Below are 20,485 nucleotides of genomic sequence, written 5' to 3'. Positions count from 1 at the left end.
GCAATAAGAGCGTGCGTTATTTCAAAATCTGCCCACAATCTTCACTGTTGAGCCGCAAACAACCGGTACATCAGTTGATTTGACTAATTTGACATGAGACCCTAAAGCACTGCAGAGTTTCAGGCAAAGAGAAGTGCACCCAGTGTTATGGTCCGAACTCATCAAGCCAACCATCAGCCGTCACTGGGCCAGCGCTGGGCCACGGTTCTATATCCCTGTATGTAAGGATGAGTTGAACTGGCAACAGGTAGCAACTTGTTTGCTTATTCTACTTATACTGGACTAAAAATTTAAAAATACAAACGTATGATAAGGCGATTATAACATAAAATAAAAAAACCATAAACATTAGTCTCCTGGTTACCTCTGTTAACGTTCCTGTTTGGATTTGAATAACTTAACAACTGTAACATGTATGATTCACTGCAAAGAAAAGAAAATAATCCAAATATTATTAGTTCCAGTTTCTACATTGTGATGATTTGCTGCTTTTGTCTTGAATATCGAAACAAGCAATAGACAGAATCCGCTTCAGCTTCCGGAAACACTGTGAAGTATAATTCTCTCTATTTCCTGACATTCTTTAGACTAAATGATGAATCAGGAATAATGAGTTGATGATTGATAAATAAAGCTGCAGTCTCATTTTCATCTTAAGACAAACATCTGAATTTGGAGATTTAGACGAGCATCATCAAACTGTGACATCAAACAGATTATTCAAATTGAACTTCTTTAACTTCAGTCTGACCCATATTTCTGACTGCAGAATATAACATCATATATAATATCTGCTCATGAGAGCTGCTTCCTCCATGTTTGGTGCATGACATGACAGGATGTTCAGGACGACCCGAGGGTGACGTGACTGAAGACGTCACTTTACACCCGAACACTTCAGACTCAGGTTACAGGGCCGGGAGCTGGACACAGTTGACAGGTCAGTGATTTAGTGCAGATGTGGAACATCAGTCAAACGCGTCTGCTCCGACGAGAAGGTCTGAACAAAGCAAACTGCTTCAGCCACGGGGACAATAGGCGGAAGATCTGTAGTGTTGTATTTCACTGTTTAACTCACACGTGTTACAATCACACAGGCTTTGATCAGTTTGGATTTCTGAAGACTTTTCTGAAGACTTGTTCCCATAAAGTACAGGGGGAAAAGAGACAGGGCACCATTGTTCCCATACAGTAAAGAACTTAAAATCAACAAAATAACCTTGATTTTGTTTTACCAGGGATGACGGGTTGTCGTTTTTCCCTTCAGGCAGTGGAGGGCAGGAGAGCATGAACCCAGTTCAAGTCACCGCCCGTACAAGAGTCTTAAAGAAGCAAAGCTAACGCACCCACGACAATACACCTGGTCGGGAATCTTGACAGATTTGTCCCATTAAAAAAAATTCAAGAGCAGATAAGAAATCTGAGAGCAGACGTTTCACGCGAATAGAAGCAGCGTGACTGATACGAGTAGAGCTGAAGCCGGAGGGCAGGAAATCTGCGTGCGAGCAACAGAGCATTTGAGTTCAAGCCCACAGTTTGAGCACAAGCAGATCCAATCTATGAAGTAGCAAGAGCAGCGTTACAAAATAACGTTCGATCTCCAATAAAGCCGTCGCCGCTTGACTTCCTGTTTGCAGGATGGAAAACGCCCGATCAGCCGCCTGAATGGTTAACGACCCGACTGTCGAACAATGACAGAGTTTTGGCATCAGAAATTTTGACCGGCTGCCATGAAGTTTGAGTCTGATTTCCCACATGGCAGCTGTCAGAGGATCCGTTCTAAATGAGCTCCCTTTGGTTTCTATTCAGGCACAGTGTTGTGGTAACTGTAGTCGACCGTGCACTGCACATTCCCAGCATTCCCCTGTGCAGCCATACGGCTCCTGTACATAAAGGAAGCATAGATGAGCCGTTACAAGTCAGGGTTCTACAGGAGAATCATTCGTCTTTAATCTAACATCCTGATGACAGGTTTTTTTGTTTTTCTTGAACTTCAGTTATTTGACAAAATGAAAACTTGCTTCCTGAAGCGCACGTAAATGCAAAGATTGAGAAAAACTGATGGAAAGTTCCTTGAATAAACTGTTATTGATACAGAGAGATCAAGCTGTTTAGCGTGTTTGGAGTGTGGGTGAATAAAACGTGTGGTTTGAGTTAAAGAAACTTATGAATCTGATAGAAATCACAGTGTTTCCACAGCTTCATGTCAGTATCTTACACTAAAGACATGATCCAGGGTTCCTACACACTGCAGAGAAACGTGGAGATGCATGAAAGAATTACTTTCATGTCTAAAAACAATTTAGAATTGCTGTAAAAACCTGTGGGACACGACTGTTCTGCCGTCCTAATATGCATACCCTATGTCTCTCAACGGCTGTCACCTCGGATGTGTGATCGAGCCTCGACGTCTTTTTGAATCCAGCTGTGAGGGACGATCAGAACGATCTGCGCTCACGGTTCGGTGGAGTCATTATTTGCCGTAAATCAAGCTGAACACCAAATCTAAATCAAATAAAGAAATTAGAGTCTGGAGAAAGAAGAAAGAGGAAACGGATGATTTGTGACCAGGCAGTTTTTTTTGTTTTTTTTAGTTCTTATGATTTCACCACAGTCACAAAAACACTCAGAGGCCCGAGGGCGTCTTCCTCCTCTGAGGTCTGCACTTTAATCTGTGTTTTCTCTCTGCCCACCACTCCAGGTGTTGGGGGAGGTTCCTCACTTTGAACTCCACAAGGGCCTTTTCCCGGCTGTGTCCGAACATGCAGGGGCGTCCCACCTGTCTCCCTGCCGTCTCCGTTTTCCCACAAACCCCCTCGTCTTCCTCCTCCTCCGCCTCCTTCTCTTTTCCCTCCCCCTCCATCTTCCCGCCTGAGCCGTTTCTTCCTTCACATCCTCGCTCCGACAATTATCCCGTTTCAAAGCGAAGGGGAAGACTAACGCAGGGGAAGGCAGGATGTGTTCCCGTGCATTTACGGGATTGGAGGTATATGTCACCGCTCGCTGTTTCCGGCTTTACTGTAATTATGCTGATAACACAGCAGGAACGGAGCAGGAGCTCCTCTTCATTCCGCCTGGGAACCACAACTCTGCCGCTCAGAGCCGTGTTTAACGCTTTTTAAGAGAGATTACCAGTTGTTGCAAGACACAAGTGGTGTTTTTCTAAAGTGCACGGCAGCAATTTCATTCCTTCTAACTCACGTTCGACCAATAAGAGCACAGAGGAGCTAACTTCAGTTCTGACTCACTCCGAGCTGCTTCCTGAGCTGAATGTTTAAAACATTGACTATAAGAATAAAGGTTTCTCTTGATTATGTTGCATATTATATTCTCAGAATAAAAGAACAGATAAAATACATTATCAAACTCTGCTTTTTAAAGTTCAAAATGACACAATACTGCCAAAAATATACTGACACTCATGAGCACAGTTTCCTCGTGGTTCTGTCGCAGAACTTAAACCTTTTCAGACAAAACTTGTCTTTGTCCGTTTCCTGTTTCAACACGACACTGCTCCCGTGCACAGAGAATCAGTTTTCACAGTTTGGTATAAGAGAGACTGGTGTGCACAGGTTCTTCAACTCAACCCTGTCCAACACCTCTGTGATGAACTGGAACTGAGGCCACATCTCCGAACATCAGAGAAAGAGTTCTGACTTTCAGAAAACACTCAAAGTCTCCAATCAATCTAACCGGGATCTGAACCAACAACCTTCTTGCTGTGAGGCAGCAGTGCCAACCACCATTCCCCCATGTGGACTTGTGTGGAAAATGCAAACACTTGGAAGTTCAAGCGAAGTGACGTTAGTAGAAAAACCTTACACAGTGAGAAAAGATGCTGAAGGAGCCACAACGTCAAACTCTAAAGTACGACTCCAGCCAGAATCTGAGGATCCACCAACAGAAGAAAACACCAAAAGCAAATCTCAGAGCAGAACCCTGGATGTTCTCCAGCCCCCAGCAGAACCACCAGGAGTAAAACTCCTCTCTAACTTTGAAAAAGATCCCAACCTTCCACCGGCTGAGCTGCGGGGATTCAGAGGCTCCTCCTCCTGCAGCCGGGCCCGCCGCCGCCGCCGCCGAGCCGCATCAAGCTCTCTCATCGCCATTATCATCTACATAGTCAGTATCCGGCATGCATTATAGATGAGAGGCATCTTCTCGGCTGCATCTCAGACAACGGAGGATGTGCAGCAATCCCTACTGATAGTACGTACGCCTTTTACCACCTATCACACACACACACACACACAGACACACACACACACATTTAATGGCTTCGACCGTCACTCATACAAACCCGGTGATGTCCCACTGAATAATACATGAGCCAAATACTCATCAGGCTTCACAATCCCACTCACGATCCTGATTCTGTGAGCGGACACGGAGGACATTTCAACCAGCGATGCTGAGGAGGGACAACAGGCCGATAACGTGTGGGGTCACCTACCGCGTGCAGCGATCCCTCGTAGATACAAGCTCCTGAGGGAGGGAGAGAGAGGGAGAGAGAGAGAGAGTTAGCATCAGACAGTCCAGTCATGATCACACTTTCTTATTTGATATGTCACAAAGCCCTTTTTTAACTGAGGGATTATGTATAAACTGTGAGTGTAACTCCCGCAGACGCTCGGGGTCAAACGGCAGATCAGACTCAGGACGGACGAGGAATCAATTTCCCTCCCAAACTCCAGGATGTGGGTTTCTGTGAGAGTCACGGGCGCCTGTGCCCTGTGCCGTGGTCATTATGTCTTCACAGCAGGAGGATGATACAGGGGGAAATCCTCAAACTGTGAAGATCTCATGTTGAAGGGATTCCGATCTGATGACGAGCCTTTTCACAGACGCGCTGGACAGGTGTCAGGGTTTTCAGTTTGTCAATATGAAAACTTTTATTGTTGGATTTGTCGAGGGTTTGTGCATTTACGTGAAAACTACGTGTATTTTCTTCATTTAAGTTTCTATATATTTGCTTGTATTATGTGTTTTCTTTGTATTTATGGTTTCCACTGGTCAAAACCCCACTTGTATCTTAGTCTGACATTAGAATGGACAGATTCATCATTCACTCCCAAGTGAAATAACAGAAAGACAGAAAGACAAACTCCTCTACTGGCAACAGGAAGGATCAGCTTTTTAGTGGCTTTATCTGCATTTAAAATAAACCTGCGTATTCCTGTTTATTTTGGTGTCAAAGATGTGCAAGTGTTGCAAAAACTTAATTTCAGGACACCTCACACTGAGTTTACAAAAGTGTGAGTTTTCACCTGTGGCAACTTTCCCCCTCCAAACTTTGCCAATTCCGAATTCAGCACTTATCGCCGTTTACATCCAGCACATCATCATCATCATCATCTCTCCACTCGCCTGGAAATTTTAAAAAGCCAGAGAAACACTGCGTCTTTAGGCGGAAGGACGCTGATGATTATCTCTGCTCAATTTGAGGGTTAAATGTTGAGGAAATGCAGACGCACGCCTCAGCGCAGCCTCGCTGAGCCGCCTCGGGGCAAAGTGCAGAGAGGGTTTAACATTTACCATAATGATGCAGAGGGGAAAACAAGAGCACGGTTACAGATACGTTCTCATGCACCGAGGCCGAGAGCGAGTCTCCTCGTCCGTCTGCACGAAAGAGAGAGCGAAGTGAAATATCGTGTGGCAGTTTGGATCGGCTCAGGGCGGATGTACAGAAGTGGATCAAAACCTGCTGAAGTGTTTTCCAGAAGCTCGGAGCTATCGACAACAACTAACAAGTCAATTAGTGACGTTAATTAACACGTCAAATGTTGGAGTTCACTGTAAACCAGCTGGAGACGCGAGGAGGGATTCACTTCAAAACTATATGAGGAATGTGCATGGTAATGATTGGCAATTTATCAATTATTGAAAAGCACATTTCAGCGAAAAAACATTTAAACTGAAGCTGAAAATACACAGAATTTACGATAAAGATGTTTTTATTGAAGTGTTTATCGAGTGTTCGCCATATTTGCAACTAGTGAGCGACAGATACTGTTTTTTGGGGTTCTGTACCAATATTAGGGAGTAAAACATTTCTGATACTGACATATTGGCCGATACTTGTATTTAAAAAAATGTAACAGTGATTTCTGAGATGTCGTTGTCAAACTGTTACGACAAAGAAATGTAAATTAAGCTCAATATTTTTCAGTTTAACCATAAACTTTGATATAAATAACTATAAATAAGAAGAAAACACAAATGCAACCACATGTATAGAAGTGGAATTAAGAAAAATAGGTTACTTTCCCCTACTTTGTTTTTTTTTATGATTTGATCATCGGCCGAGTGATAATTCGGTGTGAAATGGACAAAAGAAGAGAAGTAATTAAAGAGTGAAATCCCATATTTCCAACATTTATTTGACTGTGACAAAAGGCTGAACTTTTCACTTCCTCATCTCATCTACAGGATCTTTTGAGGAGGAGAGAGTTTTCAGAAAAGTCTAAAAACACTTTAACTGGAGGTTCGGTTTCGTGCTGGAGGTTCACGGAGGATTAGTGGAACCTGACACATGGAGAGTTTGCTCGTGTTTATGTTTCAAAAAGCCAATTTTCTACCAGAAGATTCTTTAATGAGCAGAATCATGAGAATTCAAACGCTGTTTTCTCGTGATGGAGCCTTGAATATGGATGAGTTTCATCACAGGGAGAAAAAACTGCGCCGAAGAGCAGATCGTCACAAAGCCGAGAAATTAACAAGCCCCTTTACATCCTGTATTTGATCAACATTTAATGTCCCAAGCACACGATAAAACTTTAATATCTCCAGATAACAAGATAACATGTTTAAATTATAATCTCATATCGTGAATCGTTATGAATCTGCAGAGAACTGAATAAAAACCAACAGTCAGCCGCGATCAGCCTTTCTCTGCCTTGACCTCAGAGTCTCTTTCAAATCACACAAACGCTCATTTCACAGAGTTTCTGAAAGAGGCCCCTCCACCCCGGACATTTTTTTTTTTGCTCCAGTTATTAAGCATCAAGTGGAGATTTAACTGTTTGTGATGCAGGGAAAGTGAAACCTCGTACTTTTACTGTGATTCGCAGGGGAAAAGGAAATTAAAACCTTTTGAATTTAGGATAAATATTCTTTAAAAAAGGTGGAAGTTTGTCCGTGATTATGTTTAAACTTGTTATATCCTCATCTTAATGCTGTTCGAGCTGGAGTTTTACTTTTCTTAGACTTTTAAAGATCTGATTTCTTCCCAAAAATTGAACTGCAAGTCAAGATATCTTCTGACCTGCATGTTGCCAAAGCAATGCATCATGGGACAGAGGTCAAGAGGAGCCATGGTAAAGTATTCAGTGGATAATCTCCTGTGTGAGGCAGCGATGAGAACAGGAACAATCTGTCAAAGAACTTTGTTTTTATCCAGAAAGTTCATCTCCTCCTCGTCATCCATCCTCTCCACTTAATGTCATGACCCGTGTCAACTCTCTCGCTCCGAACGCCAACGTGCTCCTTCTCCGGCGGAAAGGAGGCGAACGAGCGTCTCTCGCTTTCTACGAAGGTTTGAATCTGGTCGAGTCAAGTGCTGCCAAGCGGATTGGACGCACGCCGGCATGAAGAGATGCTAATGACTCCGGTGCAGGAGTCTGAGGTCCAGGTTCTGCAGAGGAACTTTCACCTGCCAGATCTCTACATGCACTATGATCTCCACTGATGGGGGGGGAGTGGCTGCAGTGCATGCTGGGGGACGACCTTCTGGGTTTGATGCAGAGACGAAGTTATGAAAATTTAAAGAGCTCAAAGGCCCGAGAGCAGAATCGATTTCACAGGCGTGTTTTGGATGTTTGAGGAAATGCAGACGAGGTTGAGTCAGACACTTTGAGGTGTTGCTCCTCCACAGTTCGTCCTGTGAGAATCTTCTTCTCACAGATCTCACACACCTGAGGGACTGTTGGGTCTGATAATGATTGACAGCCTGCAGGGTTTCATTCCAGAGGCCGAGCCGCTGGGTTTACACTCCGGAGTGGCTCCTCCTTTGATTCAGCAGCTTCTCACAAGCGGTCTTTGAAGTTCGACTCGACGTGGGTCTCACTAAGAGCAGATTTTGGTGATTTGCAGATCAAACGGTGCAAAGACTTCCTGTTGAATTTGGGTCCGAGTTTCTAACTGGAGGTGGAGGGGCTCTTTAAACAACACTTAAAAAAACTTTAACGTTTCAAATTAGCCGGACACAATTAAACCTGTGTTTCAATTACGCTTAACACAGAAGTTTGGATTTATCAGTGCAGGATAAATCTGACCAGGCAACATAAACCGTTAAGTCACCACCTGATGAAGATGATGATGACATTCATTCAGTAAAATGTTAAAAATGTGAAAGAGCTCACTTTAAATTCACCATCTCAGCAGGAATCACACAAACTTCTCTCCTCTCTCAGCCTGGTGAACAAAACCCTGCTCAGTGGATCCCTCCCCGGGGTCCTGGCCCCCTGCTGGGGTCCCTGAGGAGGAATGAATCCCACTCACTGGTGGATCAATGCAAACTGTTCCACCGGGAGAGGGAAGGGGGCAAGTGTGGCCGTAACTTTCAGTGTGAGTGCAACCAGGACAGGTTGTGGTTTCAGTGGATCTGGTTCTAATGTGGTCCCTGATCAGCCCCTGACCCACATAACAACCCGACAAATACCAACCATAGATCCCCCGGGGGACGCTGAGGATCCCGGCGAGAGCTCCAGCAAATATCCACCATCCAGCCATGGTGGCAGCAGAACCGGGGGAATTAAATCCAAATCCAGGGAGAAAAGACGCGACGTGTTGGGGTGTGAATCTCCGGCAGGTCCCTCTGAGCATATTAAAGAAGATCCGGTGGAGATCCGGGCTGTGTCCTCCCCGGAGGAGCGGGGACACGGGGCGCACCGGCTCCGGCTCCTGGGCGCTGCGCTCCGGGCTGGAAGGCAGCCGCGCGGTGCTGGACAAGTCTCCGCCGCCGCCGCTGCGTCTCCTGCGGACTCCGCCTGGTCGCAGCTCCGCGGGTCGAGCGCGGATCTGTGGGTGCGAGAGGAACCGGGAGGAACCGGGAGGAACCGGGAGCACGGGAAGCTGGACGGAGGGTTTCTTCTGCTCCTCCAGCTGCAGCGACCGGGACGCTTTTAAAAGCGCATGACGACGGGAGGCGGACACACCAGCGGACTTTACGCGCTCCTGCTGCGGAGGTTTGAACTCACTTCTCCTCCTCCCAGAGCCCCCCCACTCCTTCCTCCTTCCTCCCTCCTCCTCCTCTTCTTCTTCTTGTCTTTCTTCTTCTTCTTCTTCGTCCCCCCCCCCTCACTCCAGGAGGACGTCCCACCTCCTCCTCACATGCTGGAGTCTCCCTGAGGATTCACACATGAAGGAGAGAGTTAGTGAAGGAATATAAAGTCAGAATATAAATAAATATATGATAGGTATATGAATAGCTTCATCATTTAAATCCCATTTACTGCGGGAAATATCTGGTTAATACAAATACAATCTGTATATAACCTCTTTATACTGTATATGTTATGTTTACATTCTGTTTATTCTGTTTACACACTGAATATATTATCTTTACACTGTGTATACATTATCTTTACAGTGTATATGTTATCTTTATACTGTGAATATTATCTTTACACTGAATATATTATCTTTACAGTGTGTATATATTAGCTTTACAGAGTATATATGAGCTTTACACTGTATATATTAGCTTTACACTGTATATATGAGCTTTACACTGTATATATGAGCTTTACACTGTATATATGAGCTTTACACTGTATATATTAGCTTTACACTGTATATATGAGCTTTACACTGTATATATTAGCTTTACACTGTATATATATCATCTTTACAGTGTATATATTGACTTTTATATTGTCAATATCCCCTTTACATTGTAACTATCATCTGTACATTGTTTATATTCTGTTTACATATCTTATCTCATCTCATCTTATCGTACCTGTCTCATAATATTCCTCTTGTACCTGAGTGGAAATGAAAGAGGAAACTTTCTGTTTTATTCACAGTCACTGAAACATCAAACTCATTCTAATCAAGCTGCTGGTTTAAGGTGAAAAAGTTGCATAGTGTTGATTTAGTTGGAACTTGTCAGTGAAATATTCACATTTAAGAACTTTAAAATGTGTCTGAGATGCTAAATATCCACATTTTTACAATATTTTATATTTGTGATGCCTTTAAACATGTAAAAATACTTTAATGAATCAGTTTATTGTTATTATAACACACTTCATCCTTTAACGTCACAATAAGGTGGAAGCTAATTAGTTTATCTCACTTAATGGGATTTGTATCTCCTGTTGTTACCATAGTTATATAATCTATATGTATTTTAATAAGGTATATATACAGTTGACAGTATTAACAGGGAGTTTGACTCATCTGACTCGTGGGCGCTGTATTGTCTAAGTTTATCTGCGTCGGTGTCACTTTAATGACTCCACGGGGACTTTGTCAAGTTTTCTCACTGAGCTTTTTGTGTATTTATAGCACTTTGCATTCATGGAGAGTTACAGTGTGTTTTCCACTGGGCTTATTTTTCATCTATAATAAGTGAGGAGTGTGTAATTCAGCTGATGCCTGTTTGATAACCTCCTGGAGCCTTATTATTAGACGTGTGCAGCTCTCTGTGTGTGTGTGTGTGTGTGTGTGTGTGATGTTGAATCAGAGGCGGTGCAGGCCTGAGATTCCTCAGTGTCACATGGCAGTAACCTGATCTCCTCTCAGCCCCTTTGTCCTCTGCCAAAAGCAGGGATCAGATCAGTTTTTGCTTTTGAACGAGCTTTATTTCTTGCTGCTTTAACCGCGGCTGGCTGCACCCTGCGACTATTTATAACCAGCACCCAGTGACGCGGTGGGAGATTAAAATATTCGGGGTAAACCCTGAGCTCCAGTCTGTCGTCAGCACAACTCCAACTCGGACAAACACATGAATAATTAACATTTTCTTCATTAAAGACGATTTAACCAACATCAATGGAGGCATCACGTCATCATCATCATCATCATCATCCTCATCAGGACTCCTTCCTCTTCTTGACTCTGAGGAAACTTCTTAAAAACTCTGGCTCTTGACCAATCAGATGTGACCATATCGTGTGATGGAATCCAAACTTCTGCAGAGTTTCTGCAGGTTTCTTGGAGTTAAGTTACAGAATTCAATATGGCTGCAACGCTGCGAGGCCTCGAACCTCCTCAGGAGCCCTCAGAGGTTGAACCCAAAATCAATCTAACAAATAACATCATAACATCTGTTGACTACAGCCTGAATCTGTTGACCCTCTAATTGGAGGAGGACAATAAACTTTACAATACTTTGAATGAGGTTGACAATATAATGCACAGAAATCCGGCCTGTAAGGGTCAGAATCTCGTGCTGGTCGTGGAGAAGTTCGCTGAAGTAAATTACATTATTGTGATTATTTCCTTCATCTTCTCTGCCTCTCTCTCTCTGATGCTGCAGCTTGATTTCCCCACTGGGACCAATAAACTTATCTCCATATTAAACTGAATATCAACCTGCTCGGCGTCAGAGGACGGTCGATGTGGACGGTAGAGAGACAGTTAGAAAAACATTCATGTAAAACTTTGATTCACTGGTTTAACGTCAGGTTTAAGATTCTGACACCAAACAAGCTGGGTGAGCTAAAGCTGAAGAAATGAACTAAACTTTTTGGAGTTAATCAATCAATCAGACTTTATTGGTACAACAGATCTCAATGTGACACAAAGTGCTGTAGAGAATAACAGCAATGAAAACAGTACAAATATTTAAAAATAATAAAACTGATTAGATGAACCATCCACACACAGACAAAACAATATTAGTAGGAAGTGAGGAAACGTCGTTAATCTCATAGATTTCAAATGAAAAAAATGAAAGGCAGGTAAATAAATATGAAATAATAAAGATAAAACAATAAAATACTAAAAGAATAATGAGTAAAACCAGAGATTAAAAAGTCATGTATTACAGTGAAAAGTAAATTAATAATTGAATAAATAAATGAAATAGATTAAAACGACAATCTAGGATGTCAAAATAAACAGAGATAAATAAATAAAATTCAATCAAAGCCTGAGTAGCATGTAGAGCTGGATGTTTGCTTTTAAAAATTAAATTCAAACTACTTTATTATTTAAATCCAACTGTGGGTGATTCATCTGGAACAGAACAGAAACAAACAACAAAATCAAAACAGACACAAGATACATGAGGCATAAGAATAAATAAAGTTAATGGAACACATGGACACCTGCAGACGGGACACATGACTTTAAGAAGAAGGAGAGAAATCTGAGTGAATCTCTCTCTCTCTCTCTCTCTCTCTCTCTCTCGCTCATCATACAGTAGATCTGAGTAAATGTGTTTATTGCTGCAGGTTGTTAGTTTCTAGATGTTCTGCTTCTCCTCTGGTGACAATGTGCAGATGTTTCGGCTGCAACAGGAAAATCCTGGGTTCATTGTACACGGTCTCAGCAGCACAGCCTCAGTCAACACTGCCGCCTGGCGTTCAACTGACAGTACCACACCTGGGTTCTACCAGCTGCAGTGAGAACTCAAACGTGAATATTTGTTACGTTTCTGATTTGGACTTTTTACTGGTCACAAACTAATCAAGGTGAATATTTTAAATTGGGCTTTTTGTCATTTTATAGACAAAACAGTTTCAAACTGAACGATGATGAACAGAGTTGTTCTTCTATGACGTATGAATCGTTTTTGTGTTATTTAATAAAAGGGCAGCAAACGACACGAGGAGGACGACAGGATCCACGACAGTTTATATTGTCATTCAGTCGTTCATATTACAAACATGTAGCGTAAAAAGAAATGAACTGGTGAAAATGAGGATGTTGTTGATTGAACGAGGGGGAACGGAAGACATGGGAAAACAAATGCAAAGAATTTAAAAAGAAATCTGGAAATTAATTTCTAAGGCCGCTGAACTTGCTCTGACAGGACGAAGAGTTGGATTTTAATACGTCACAGTTAATAATTCAAAGCTGGACTTCCAGATGTAAAACAGTATCAGCTGATTTATAAGTTTCCTGCAGGTGAATATGAATAAAAGATCACCTTCTGTCCTCTCTCCTCGTTTTTCAAATAGTTACTGTATCACAGCTCAGGAGAACAAACACTTTATTCAGTACAATGATTATATACAATGTGAAACACGTCTCATTCCTCCTTCTTCTCCGCTGGTTTGGGTAAAACGTCTTCACTTCTGAACCACAGAGCTTCGCTGGTGTGGCTGCCGATGATCGCTCGCTGGATGAAAGGTCCTGAGAGGAGGAGGAGGAGGAGGGAGGAAGAGAGGAAAGTGAAGAAAGTGAGAAACATCAACACTTTCTAAAATGACAGAAAACACTGTGAAATATTAAAAATCAAAAGTTTTCTTTAACTTCTGACTTCTGGTATTAAGCTGCTGTGATCCCGTTAAACCTGAATCCAAACTGACATCGATTTGCTGCGAGGAGAAACTTCACAACATGAAATAACCTCGGCTTTGTTCCCGAAGCTGGAAACGATCAAAACAAAAAAACTCGGGAGGCTTTTGAAAACTTTAAACTCCCATTATGAGGCCGAGCATGAATTTGAATGTGATTCTATTAAACAGCTGCTTCCAGTGTCTCTCACCCACACGTCCTCCGTCTCTCTTTCATTTTTAAACAAGCTCCCGTTCCCTGCAGTGTCCCACGTCTTTACTTATGAATCCTAATTTCAGCAGCATTTCCCCTGGTGTCTACTGTTTTCCGCACCCGGGTCTTTATTTATCAGCGTGCACCCGTGCTTTTGTCATGAATAATTCCCATAAGGCCCTTGGGGGTTTTTACTTTTCCTCGCCCACACGTTGCCTTTATGCTCTTTTCTCAGTTTTAAGTGTTTATCTGTGAGGTTTCCTCTTGTTTCTGCTGCAGCCATTATAAAAATAAAAACCTCACTTCTTCAAGCAGCTAAATCAAGTTCACAAATTTGGCCTCTCGTCGTGGGAGTTGACCTGCTGCGTAATGTTTGCTGGCACCAACTCAGAGAGAGCTGTCCGCCGCCGTCAGACGGGGCTCAGACCGGCCCCCGGGGGCTCGGTTCAACACGCCACCTTCAAATTACAGAAGTGGAACGAGGCACCGAGCGGGACGTTCCGGTCACTGTGGCGTGGAGGTCACTGTGCGGCCGGGCGGGTTCAGCGGAGCGTTAACACTGGAGCGGTCCCACAGGGATAATCACCAGACTTCAGCCGCTCACGTTTCCTGCAGAGGCATCAGCTGTGAGAGCCGTCACCTCCTGTCGCTCTGCTCTCAAGCAAAATGTGTGAAAACTGGTGGACGGGAAAAAATGATTCTGAAGGATTTCTGAACCGCGACAGGTTGAACATCGTTTAACATCCTTTTCTCTTTTTGTTCCTTTTCATCTCACCTGTTTATATTATTTTCATATTTAGGTATTTCCGGTGCAAAGGAGGCAATATGTGTGTCAGCTCATTTATTAAACTTAAATTAAGTTTTATGGTATCAAATAATTCCACGAGGCGAACGTTTAGCAGGACACAGAACTAACTAGAGTTACAGCCTTGAGATTGTACGACTCTGAAAACCAGTGAAGTTACTTTGTCCAGACTAATCCACGTTGCTCTCACGGGGGAACAGATTCAGCAGATTCTGAATAATGCAGCAAATAAAGCAAATCATTGTGTCAGTGATGGAGAGGAAAGGGAAGCGGCGTCCTGAGGGGCGAGATGGATCAACGCCTTGTGTGCAGATCTACTGTGAAGGAAAGATTTTACCCATTCGAACTTCCTCTGTGGCCCCGGACATGACACATCCTGTACAAACACCACCTCGCCACATTTTCCCAGCATCCCTCAAAACAGCGACCAGCTGGGACAACATATGTGAAGCCACCACAGCACAAAGCAGTAAACACATCTGAGCACAGACAGCAGGGCTGCTGGGAAAGCTGCTCCGCAAACAAATGACCCCGTGTAAACAGCCCTCAACCTGCACGAAAGACCAGAGGAACTGTTTTCCAGTTTTCTGCTGAAGAGACACAAGCTTAAACGGCAATCTGGTCCTCAGAGAGGACTTGAGATGAATGGGAAATGTAAGAGCTCTCGATATGAGAAGTTCCAGGTCACAAAGGGCCGCCGCTCCACGAGCGTCCTCAATCAGAGTTACTGAGAGCTCCGCAGCTCACTCCAGTCGGGGGGGGGGCAGTTAATGGGGTTTTGTTTAGCAAGCTCAGAATCAATTATTTTTTAGATCATTTAAGCCTCTCGCTCTAACGAGGCTCCATTAACCGACGATTAGCCTCTGCGCCGGGTTATTGAAGGAAAGTGGAGAAAATGAAGAGAAAAGAATGAAGTCCTCGCTCGGCCCTGCTGCCCCCTGCAGGTCGTAAACTGAGGTCGTTTCAAATCTGTGTTTACAGGGAAACTCTGCAGATACATATCAGGTAGATTTTACATTTTTCCTCTTTAAAGCAAAGCTGTGGAACTATTTCACTGAGCAGCTGCGCCCCCTGCAGCCTCATGTGGGGACTGACTCTGCTGGGCTCCACCAGAGAGGGAAGTCAAAACCAACCAGCAAACAAACGCTGGTGTGATGTCAACGCGTTTCCTCTCTGACAGCAAAAGGAAATCAATAATCAGTGTGTGGTTTTATTCTGAAGAGCTGTCAGTCAGTTCCTGTTGACAGAGGGGGGAGCAGTGGTTCTGTGTCAGTGGTTAAACATGTGGTGTGGACTGGTTTTAGTGGGCGTACCCATGTTGGCCGGTCGGTGGGAGCAGACATCGATCAGGATGCTCCGCAGGTTGGCGAAGATCTGCTCTCTGGGCATGTCCAGCTGTGCAGAGGCCAGAAAACAGGAAGAAAGAAACTTTTAATACTGAAACTTAAACTACATGTTCTTGATAAAATAGCATTTCTATGTCTTTTCTCATCTTTTGAGATGACAGCGCTCGTATCCGAGATGTTGTGGGTTCATTTTTGTGCGCAGCCCTCTACACTCTGTTTGGTAGCAGATATATTCCGACTCACCGTGGCGATCTGGGTCCTGACGAAGCGGTCGCTCTCCACCATGTACTCGTGACCCATTTTAAACAACGCCAACATTTTGGGGATGTTCACGCCAACGGAACCTGGGAGTCAACAGAGAGATAATTCACGAGTCTAATGAGTTATTATAACAAACCTGAGACCTTCTTCTTCCTAAAAGTTAAGTCTCAATTTGTCAACACACACTGAGGACGACGTGTTTTTCACGCTCCGCCTCTCGTACCTCTCTTGCTCTTCGGAAACTTCTTCCTCAGTTTGTTTTTTAGCGGCACAAGCTTCGGCAGGATATCTGGAACGGCCACGTAGAAGTCGGCTGAAATCTCGTCGTCTAAGATCTAGAAACAGAAAGGAGATCGGATTAAATTAAACTTCACGGACTCCGATGCGCATGAGAATAAACTGCGTACATATTCGGAACAAGCTCCTCAGTCCTCTGCTCTTCTACTGGTGGTTTATTCTGAAATGTTCTGAGACCCGATGTCCAAGGATTTCTTTAACTGATAAACAGTATTAATCCGTCAAAATGTTTAATGTCGGTGATGATGAACGTCCCAAGTTCTCACATCGTTTCCAGCTCCACATACGTCTCTTACAGAGCGCTGTCCCCCCCACATGAAGGATAACAGCATTTTGAGTGATTACAACAGTTAAGGTTGAATTTAACAACGTCACCGATGCTGCCAGAAAGTTTGATGTTCGGTTTTTCGGTCGCTGCCGAGATGAATTCCTCTCAGTGCTGTTGAACAGCAGTTAGTGATCAGTGTGTGGTCAGACACCAGCAAAATACCAATGCACCACTTTGTCGACGGCTCCCAGGCCACTGCGTCGTGTTTTCAAAGAAACACAACATGTGTAGAATCATCGTTTTTAAGTTTAATGTTATAAACCTGCACATAATAAATAATTAAACTGATGATCACTGTTATTCGCTTTGTCCAACAACAACAAAATACGTTCATGGCTTCTTATTTGGTCTTTTTAAATTTGCTTGGACTTGGAAAACATATTTCAAAAGTAAATTCATTACAATCCGACAAAAAGAAAAGTGAGAACGTAAAATTAAACTCAATATGAACTTCTTGTGTGATGTTAGACCGACTCACCTGCTGTATGAGTTCTGCTCCTCCAGCTACAACTGCCCCGTTCTCCTGGGCGACTTTAGCTTGATTAGGATCCTGCAGAGAGAAGCAGAGGCAGCGTCACCCACGTAGATCTGACCTCGGGTGTGCCGGCGTCTGGCCGACCACCACAGCCTCGTTCATTACGGTCGTTAAAATGCACTTCTAAGTCGCAGGCCACAACTTGTGCTGCTTGTCAGGAATATTAATCTTGTGGTGTGGCTCTCTGTGACCAGAACAGCCACCGCCCGGCCCCATTCAGCGCCGACCAGCCGGGTGACAAATGAAAAGGTGCTGCTGCACATCTGAATCATGCTCAGACGAATATTAAAACAATTCATCAACAACACACAATCAATTGGCTATGAAATTAAGATTCAGTGAGGGTGCAGAGAGAGAGAGAGAGAGAGAGAGAGAGAGAGAGAGAGAGAGAGAGAGAGAGAGAGAGAGAGAGAGAGAGAGAGAGAGAGAGAGAGAGAAGAGTTACCTCAGTGAAGACCAGAACTTTGTTCATCTCCGTCTTGAAGGGGTGAGGTAAGTGCACGGTGCTGACGAAGGAGTCCACTTTTTTCTGTCAGGAGGATAATGACAATAATAATAAATCTATTTGTTCAGAGAAAATACAGGATTTTGGGAGAACACACAAAAAAGGGACGTGTGTCAATCACAGACCAACTTCAGGTTATCCAGTATTAAAACTACATTTTTCTTGGAAACAACAAACTCATGAGGCTTTGATTCCTCTTGTCTCACAGCTGTTTCAGCTGATTAACCTAAACCTGCGTTGTTGTGGAAATTGAAGCTGTAAATATCCGTCAGACGTGTGGAGGCGAGGTGATAACGGTACCAGCGGAGCAGGAGCCAAACAAACCTGCCAAGTCTGTAACCGTTTGTCTCTAACAGACACTTTGGCAGGTGATCAGACGCCGTCGGGACAACGGCGTCTATATCGAGGATCCAGCTGCTTTTCCAGGAGATTACCAGGAAGTTGTTTCCATGCTGTTTAGCAAACAAACCCAAATGCAGATTTTAACAGACTGTGCTGTCAGCAAAGGGACGTCAACAATGGCTCATGGCGAACGAGGACTGTGATCACTTTACATTTCTCTATTTGTGTATTTATATACTGGAGTCTGCATTTGTTATTTGTTCTGTATCAGGCTCATGTTAGTTTTTTTTAACCTGCCAATGGACGACGGATGTAAATTAGCATATTTGCTATTTTATACTTATTAATTGTTAGTCTATAAAATGTAACTATTAGGTTAAAAATGCCCTTTACAACTTGCCAGAGCCAAAGACGACGATATAAACCCTGAGAACACGGAAGAAAAGCAGCAGCTCATCAACCATTATTGTGTATTTTTGTCACTATTTCTATATTTCTGTTAAAATAAAATACACATAATTGTTTCTGTGAATCAACTAATTGATTTGTCGATTATTAATTGAGGTCTAGTAATGTTTTCACTTCAGAATCGTAAGGAGAGCAGCTACAGCGTTGTTACCTTCTTCTCCAGTTTCATGTCCAGCTTCAGGTCGATATAAACGGGTTGACTGAGCGGAGTGAAGTCCAACACCTGGAAGTTCTTCAGCAGCTCGATGGCGTCCGCCGGGTTGTACATGGTCCTGGGGTAGTGCCTCAAAATGTACACGTCATCCACGGGCGCCCACGCCGTCTTGCCATAGGGCTTGTGTCTGTTGGCGTCATCGATAACCTTCTTCTCCTTCTTCACCTCTTTCTCCGCTTCCTCTTTCTTGTCTTTCTTTTGTGTCCTGACAAACGAGTCGATGAGGGATTTGTTGAATTGAAAAATACTTGTTTCGTCAGGCCTCGTCTTCATTTTATGATTTGTATGGTAACAACGAGTTCTAATGCCAAACTCACCTGACGGCAGCAAAGGTCCTGACGGGGAGTTTCCTCTGTGCAGCTTGAGAGACGCCCGTGTAGCTGGGACCACCGGCGCCGAGCAGAGGCCTCGGACATCCTGACAAAACTGGAAAAGAGATAAAGAGTTAGAATTTAAAAAAGAAAAGCAAGCTGATGTGAAGCCACAAGCTTCACGAAGCAACATCAGGTGGTTGTTGTGGATCTGTAAATCTGTAAATTAGATCATAATGCAAAGTGAACAGTGTGTTTATCTGACAGCTTCATTTAACTCTGTGTGTACATGCAAAGTAAATCATGTAAATGATGGCTCCTATAAACTACAGCCTCTCGCGTTGATAGATATTACCCCCGAAACCTCGTTCAGAAATCTGCCTGTTTAAGACAAACATGCTTATCAACAAACACACGCAAATTAAAATAACATATTTTCAATGACAAGTCCAATCGTTTGTATTAACTCTTCAATTCGGCTGCACATGACCAACGACACGTGATCGTAATGTGGCTAAACTTCCACTTTTTCTTGTTTCATTAGCGCTTCTCTCCGCCGCCCTCCACGACGTGTTGTGGTTCAGGGACGCACAGCACAGATAGGTGACTCCATCCAAAATACGACTATTAGCGTTGAATTGAAAGCTGCCATGTTGATTCTATTAACGCCGAATTAAACAGAACATGTCACTGATTCTGAAATGACCACACGCGATGTTATTCAAAGTGTGGAATTATTCACTAAGGAAGAGGAAAGTCAGAATATCACATTTCCCCGACGGGGTTCGGATTCTGTGCTCGTCAACCAGAAGAGCTAGCGAACACAGAAGCTAACGCACAAATAGACAGTTTATTATTCTAGTATCTTATAAATGAACTGGTTTAAAACCAGTTCCAGTAAAGTGAGTTAAACTGGAGTAGCTGACCTTTCCACACAGTCCGCGTGCAGGATGCCATGTCTGGGAACTTCTCTGCTCCGGGTGGAAACAGCGAGGCTCTGAGAATGGTTCCGCCCGAGGAGAAAACAAGTGATCATCTAATAGATCTTTAAAATGATAATCTAATATAATAGATGATAAATTTAAGTTGTATAGACTTTACTTATATCGTGTGAAGTAAACCACACAAAACTTGAATAGAAATGAGAAATATCCTTGTGGAGATTTCAGGGTCACATTTAATTCTCTGCTTCTTTTGTTATGGGGGAAACTGATGAAAATACCCCAGAATGAAGTTTAAAGTCAATTAAAAAACAATTTGTTGAAGATGTTTTACTCGGTGAAATCACTTTGTGCCGGATTCTCCACTCGCTTCCACATATTCATATATTCTGAGGTAAAAACATGTAGTTGTGTCCGTCTATAAAATATCGATTTAGATATTGAAATGGTTTGGTTGTACTAACTAA

General features: G+C 43.3%; 2 protein-coding genes across 2 annotated transcripts in view; both read right to left on the bottom strand.

The window, feature by feature from the left end:
- The window catches only part of fras1 (Fraser extracellular matrix complex subunit 1), a 186,381-nt gene extending 177,151 nt beyond the window's left edge, over window positions 1-9,230 (bottom strand). The window contains exons 1-2 of the mRNA XM_035164875.2: window positions 8,664-9,230; window positions 4,454-4,485 (exon numbers count right to left, since the gene is read on the bottom strand). Of these exons, the coding sequence (XP_035020766.2) occupies window positions 4,454-4,485; window positions 8,664-8,823 (192 nt within the window). The 5' untranslated portion in view covers window positions 8,824-9,230. The remainder of the gene's footprint in view (window positions 1-4,453; window positions 4,486-8,663) is intronic.
- A 3,918-nt stretch (window positions 9,231-13,148) lies between these two features.
- mrpl1 (mitochondrial ribosomal protein L1) lies at window positions 13,149-20,135 on the bottom strand. The gene is made up of 9 exons (XM_035166765.2): window positions 20,004-20,135; window positions 19,084-19,192; window positions 18,704-18,971; window positions 17,683-17,766; window positions 17,181-17,252; window positions 16,301-16,412; window positions 16,060-16,160; window positions 15,784-15,865; window positions 13,149-13,308 (listed from the first exon to the last, which is right to left on the bottom strand). Exons 1-9 carry the CDS (start codon window positions 20,032-20,034, stop codon window positions 13,205-13,207), a joined length of 963 nt encoding a protein of 320 aa, XP_035022656.1. The 5' UTR covers window positions 20,035-20,135; the 3' UTR covers window positions 13,149-13,204.
- Window positions 20,136-20,485: the final 350 nt, after the last annotated feature.

Source organism: Hippoglossus stenolepis, chromosome 9, assembly GCF_022539355.2.
Source record: "Hippoglossus stenolepis isolate QCI-W04-F060 chromosome 9, HSTE1.2, whole genome shotgun sequence".
NCBI classification, from domain to species: Eukaryota; Metazoa; Chordata; class Actinopteri; order Pleuronectiformes; family Pleuronectidae; genus Hippoglossus; species Hippoglossus stenolepis.
Note: the sequence above shows the minus strand (reverse complement) of the source record. Positions and strands in the feature narration are given on the sequence as shown.

Bases quoted from the DNA above. Each gene is read 5' to 3' on its own strand.
- mrpl1 (XM_035166765.2), bottom strand. From the start codon at position 20,034: ATGGCATCCTGCACGCGGACTGTGTGGAAAG. The intron at 18,972-19,083 runs GTGAGTTTGGCA...CTCGTTTGTCAG, and splicing joins AGGACCTTTGCTGCCGTCAG to GACACAAAAGAAAGACAAGA. The intron at 15,866-16,059 runs GTGAGTCGGAAT...GCCTCTGCACAG, and splicing joins TCAGGACCCAGATCGCCACG to CTGGACATGCCCAGAGAGCA.